At 40.0% G+C, this 5,266-nt stretch overlaps 1 protein-coding gene across 1 annotated transcript; it reads left to right on the top strand.

The window, feature by feature from the left end:
- On the top strand, positions 1 to 969 carry LOC131218189 (uncharacterized). Its single transcript, XM_058212871.1, has 3 exons — positions 1 to 111; positions 201 to 464; positions 770 to 969. Exons 1-3 carry the CDS (start codon positions 1 to 3, stop codon positions 842 to 844), a joined length of 450 nt encoding a protein of 149 aa, XP_058068854.1. The 3' UTR covers positions 845 to 969.
- Positions 970 to 5,266: the final 4,297 nt, after the last annotated feature.

The raw sequence follows: 5,266 nt of genomic DNA, 5'->3' as shown, positions 1-5,266 counted from the left end.
ATGAGCTTCCAGCTGCTGTTCAATCTTCCCTGTGCGGCTGCCATCGCCCACCTCTGCAACTTCTCTCAACTCGGTTGCTTCAGCACTACCGGGTTGCAGTGCGGATTCCAGGTAGTGTCAAGGCCATTTTTCCCTAAATGGCCAGATAGAACCAGCCCTTCCGAACTCGCGTTTCACCCAAACGCTCCATAGGATAGCAGATTCTGACTGGAGCTGAGCCTCTGATCGAGCTCTCAGACTGGAGTAGACACAACTCATCTCACTGTCTTCAACAGCTGAAAACGTCCCCATCTAGCTGCTGCTCCACCAACGTGCTGCCAGACACGAGTCAGATCGACGCTAACTCGTTCCAACCCGAACTCCTGAAGCCTGGACGAGCTCTCGAACCTGGTCATTTCCGAGAGCAACGTTCTGAAGTGATCAGACCCGTGGTGGGACTGACTCAGACTTCTCTGCACCATCAGGTATCTCAAATCAATCTCAACCGTTGTTATGATGTTGCACTCAAACTCATTAACGAGTTGACTCTACGAATACCCAACCGAGTCAGGTGAGTTTTATCTCCAGAGATCTAAGTTTGAAATTAGCCAAAAAGGCCCTTGGAGATGTTCCTGATTACCTGTGTGAGAAAAACCGGAATGAGTTGTAAATAAACTCAATCAACCTCTCACCTCTATGATTAATTGCTAGACTGAGTTGACTCACCGAGTTTTCGGGTGAGTCGGGGTGAGTTTGGCTGAGTCCAGCTAACTGTTGGACGTCCCGACAGGGAGAAACAGAGAACTCAAGGAAGGGAAGAAAGAAAGTAGAGAAAGGGAAAGAAAGAAGAAGAAAGAGGGGGTGAAAGAGTTGCAGGCTGCTGAGTTAAGCCGAGTTAACTCAGTTGGACCTTTTCCAAATGTTCCACATTTAGTTCCGCGGTCAAGCAAGGCTTGAATCCATACACGTTCAAATTAATAAGGTGAGGGATATCCCACATGGCTTCTTCATTTTATGGAATTCCAAGATAGTTTAAGTTTATTAGCATGAAGACAGTGTGATGGCGTAAATGTTACTATTGTTTCCTTGAATCCTAAATTGAAATTTATAATCATGTAGAATGGTTTTTCAACCTTGCATTACACACGTTATGCCACATTGAGATCACCTATGTACACGTATACTTCTACCAATTGTGTTAACTGATAGGAAATCTTATAGTTAGTTTGCTCTATTAACTCTTTACATATGTTTGATTCATTATAACTTGAATCTATTAAAGTCCTACAATAATCTAACTAAATGGTATGATTCTCCTCTTCCCATTGGGTTGTGTTGAACATGAGTTAAAATATAAATTTCTATTACCCATATATAGTAACTAGATGATCTTGCACCTTCTAAGTTATTCTAATAATTGCCCAAATTATGGGCATAGTTCTACTTAATAATGATAAGAATCTTGAAGCCGTAATCCATCTCACTCCACATGTTGCACATTGAAGACTAAGTGTAGAATGTCACCTTTTATAAGATGTTGAATGAACTTGTCTGAAATCTAATTACACTTGATATATCACATGTGAGCCCTCCTTTGGACCTTGGGAAAATAAATGAATTTATATTGAGTTCATATTTGAATGCTGGATATCCTATTAAAGGACTACAAGTCTTGATCATGCTTGTGAGAATAATCTTGTTAATTTTATGGAATGTGCACGAGCATCATGGTACATGAGATTCACGCATGACATATGAGTTTTTCCGGGTGCTCAATGTAAGACATATTCTGTTCGATTTACCGAAAGTTCCAATACTTTAGTGTAACTCACAGAACCTGTGCATTTGGGTCACTTTGGGCACTCTTTCTTTTCATGAGGCTTTTTCAGGATTAGACACTCCTCGGGCGTACCCCGTGTATTTTTTCAAGAGATATCCTTGGGCGCACTCACTTACATAGCTTTTTCCAGGTAGATAATCTATTATGGGCAGTCTGCATGATCTTTTTTGGGTGGCTAGTTCTCCTTAGGCGTACCTATGAGTATTTTTCCGGGTGACTAGTTCGCGTTAGGCGACCCTTTATTTTGACAGCTGGATGTACATCCCCATATCTGTGACTTATATATACATTCATACACCCATACATTCATTTATAATTTCATGATTAGCCTCTTTGTAATTTGAATGTGTTGATTTAACCTATTTTGGAATGATATAATATGCATAAATCCTTGCGGGAAGTTCCCACTGAATTTTCACTTATCCAATTGTGCAGTTGCACCAAATAGACACAGGTATGATGAACAGGTTTAGACCCCTATGACAGGATTCCAGGGATGGCTGAGGTGGAGTTTGGCGAGGAAGAACTCTATGTGAATGTTGTTAAGCCGTTGGAGCTCAACTGATACTTTAGGATTTACTTGCTTTCATATCCTAGACTATGTGTTTTGTTTGAGTTGTAAAAATATTTTCCTTATTGTGGGATTTCATTTTGCTCCCATTTACATGTATTAAACTTCCTTGTTGTCACTCTTGATATTCTTAGTTTATCCAATGTTGCCTTACTTTATGCTTTAAAATTTACTATTAATTAGATGTATGATGGTCCACTTCATAATGTAATACTCAGGTTCTCAATAAGGAGCAGTTATCCTCGGGTTTTGAGAACCAGGGTGTTACATACGTCCTCGTGAACGGTGAGATCTCTCCGTTTTCTTTTATTCTCTTATTGTTTATCCACTCCTGCGAGAGTGAAGAAGGTTGTAATGTTCTACTTCATAGTGAATTCTTGATTTGGACGAGGGTTCGTGGTTTTTACCTCTATGAGGATTTTCCATATAAAATCTCTTGTGTAGTGTGGTTTACGCTTTGATTTATTTCATTGCTTTATTATCCCATAATTCTGGTTTATTTTGGGAGGTTAGATCCTAAGGCTTTATACAAGGCCCCCAACAAAGTGGTATCAGAAACAAATTCATTGAATGGAGTGGGATCGGTTCTGAATTATGGAAGGTGGCTCATCAAGTATGATCAGTCTTAATGATTCTAACTGGACTATATGAAAGGCTAAGATGGAGGACTTGCTTTATTGTAAGGACTTATATTCTCCAATCCAAGGCATATCAGCAAAGTTAAAGGATATGACAGATGATGATTGGAAGAAGTGGACCAGAAGGCGATGGAGTTTATTAGACAATGGCTGGATGATTCTGTGTTCTACCATATGTTTACGGAGACCTCAGCCGCTAGCCTATGGCTAAAATTACAAGGGTTATATGAGAGGAAGATAGTCGGCAATAAGATTTTCTTTATACGACGACTTATAAATTTTAAGTTCAAAGATGGTGGTTCTGTAGCTAAGCACATGAATGTGGTCAATAATATATTGAACCAACTCTCTACTATGAAGATGGTCCTGAATGATAAATTACAAGCTTTGTTATTGCTTAGCTCATTGCCTGATAGCTGGGAGACATTGGTGGTGTCTCTAAGTAACTCTGCACCAGACGGAAAGGTATCCATGGAACAAGTAACTAGTTGTCTCTTCAATGAGGAGACAAGGAGAAAGTCTTAGGGATCTACTCAGCAAGAGACCTTTGTGATACAGGAACAGGGAAAAGGAAAGAACAAAAAGGGTGGGAAGGCCCGAGATAAATCAAGAGTCAAGTCAAGTACCAGAAAGGAAGTTGAATGTTGGAATAGTGGCAAGAAGGGCTACTATAAGCATGAATGTAGTAAGAATAAAAACAACAAGAAAGGAAAAGAAAATGAGAAGGAAGATGAATCAGATTCTACTGCGGTCGCTTCAGATGGTGATGTTGTAGTTATTCTTTCAGTAGATCATGATGTTTGTCTCACGGCTACGAGTCAGAACATCGACTGGGTGATTGACTCGGGAGCCTCTTTTCATGGGACTCCACGTAGGGACTTCTTCACATACTACAAGTCAGGTGACTATGGGACTATGGAGATAGAAAATTCTAGCATATCGAAGATCGTAGAGGTCAGTGATATTTGTGTGAAGACCAATGTGGGCTACACATTAGTTCTCAGGGATATGAGGCATATCCCAGACCTTCGCCTCAACTTGATGTCGATGGGATGGTTGGATGATAATAGCTATGAAAGACAGTTTGTTGGTGGGCGCTAGAAACTCATCAAGGGTTCATTGATCGCGGCCAGAGGAAAGAAGTGTTGCACCCTTTACAAGGCAAGTGTCAGTGTGTACAAGGGTGGGTTGAATGCAGCGGAAGATTCAGCTATTGACATGTGGCACAGGCGTCTAGGCCACATGAGTGAAAAAGGGCTTCAACTACTAGTGAGAAAGCGGCTCCTTCTAAACATGACAGGTATATCTCTCAAAACCTGTATTGATTGTTTATCAGGGAAACAGCATAGAGTTTCATTTGTTAAAACTGCTTCTCATGTTAATAAAGTACATGCAATAGATTTGGTTTATTCTAATGTTTGTGGTCCTATGATGACAAAAACCTTAGGTGGGGCATTGTATTTTATCACTTTTATAGATGATGCATCTAGGAGGGTTTGGATTTATGCTTTGAAATCCAAGGACGAGGTCTTTGGTGTGTTTAAATTGTTTTATGCTATTGTCAAAAGAGAAACAGGTAAATCATTAAAGTGCATCCGCACTGACAATGGTAGTGAATACATCGGTGACTTTCATGAGTATTGTAAGTCCCTGGGTATATGGCATAAACAGACGGTTCCCAAGACCCCCCAGCATAATGGTGTGGCTAAGCGAATGAATCATACCATTGTTGAGAGAATCAGATGCATGTTATCTCATGCGAAGTTACCCAAGACATTCTGGGGAGAAGCAATGCACACGGCGGAACAATTCAACGCAACAGATCTATTCTGGCAAAATCAAACAATGGATATGATCATAATATTTGTAACGCCCTGAAAATCGAGGGTCGAGTAGAAGTCTAACTCCCGAGTTCCAACGCATCACTTATGTAACATATTTAATGATGATTAAATGTTGTCTGTATTAATGCATAAAACATGAATGAGATCATACCAAAACAGCATATCATACTCCAGAAACAGTTAAATTATGCAAGCGGAAGACTATAATAAATGGATATAAAGCATATAAGTCGTGGTACATCTCCAGAGTATAAACACCTCTTAGGTGAAATATTACAAATATTGATTTAAGTTACAAAATGTCAAAAATGTGAGAGTCCTCTACAAGTGTAACCCTGAAGCCCCGTCGATCAGAACGGCCTATATGAATCCGCCTGAATACTGCATATATGAG

Source organism: Magnolia sinica, chromosome 11 (genome assembly GCF_029962835.1).
Source record: "Magnolia sinica isolate HGM2019 chromosome 11, MsV1, whole genome shotgun sequence".
Taxonomy (NCBI): Eukaryota; Viridiplantae; Streptophyta; class Magnoliopsida; order Magnoliales; family Magnoliaceae; genus Magnolia; species Magnolia sinica.
Note: the sequence above shows the minus strand (reverse complement) of the source record. Positions and strands in the feature narration are given on the sequence as shown.

Coding starts and splice junctions, on each gene's coding strand:
- LOC131218189 (XM_058212871.1), top strand. CDS start 1: ATGAGCTTCCAGCTGCTGTTCAATCTTCCCTGTGCGGCTGCCATCGCC. Junction 112..200: donor GGTTGCAGTGCGGATTCCAG/GTAGTGTCAAGG, acceptor ATAGGATAGCAG/ATTCTGACTGGAGCTGAGCC. Junction 465..769: donor AGACTTCTCTGCACCATCAG/GTATCTCAAATC, acceptor ACGTCCCGACAG/GGAGAAACAGAGAACTCAAG.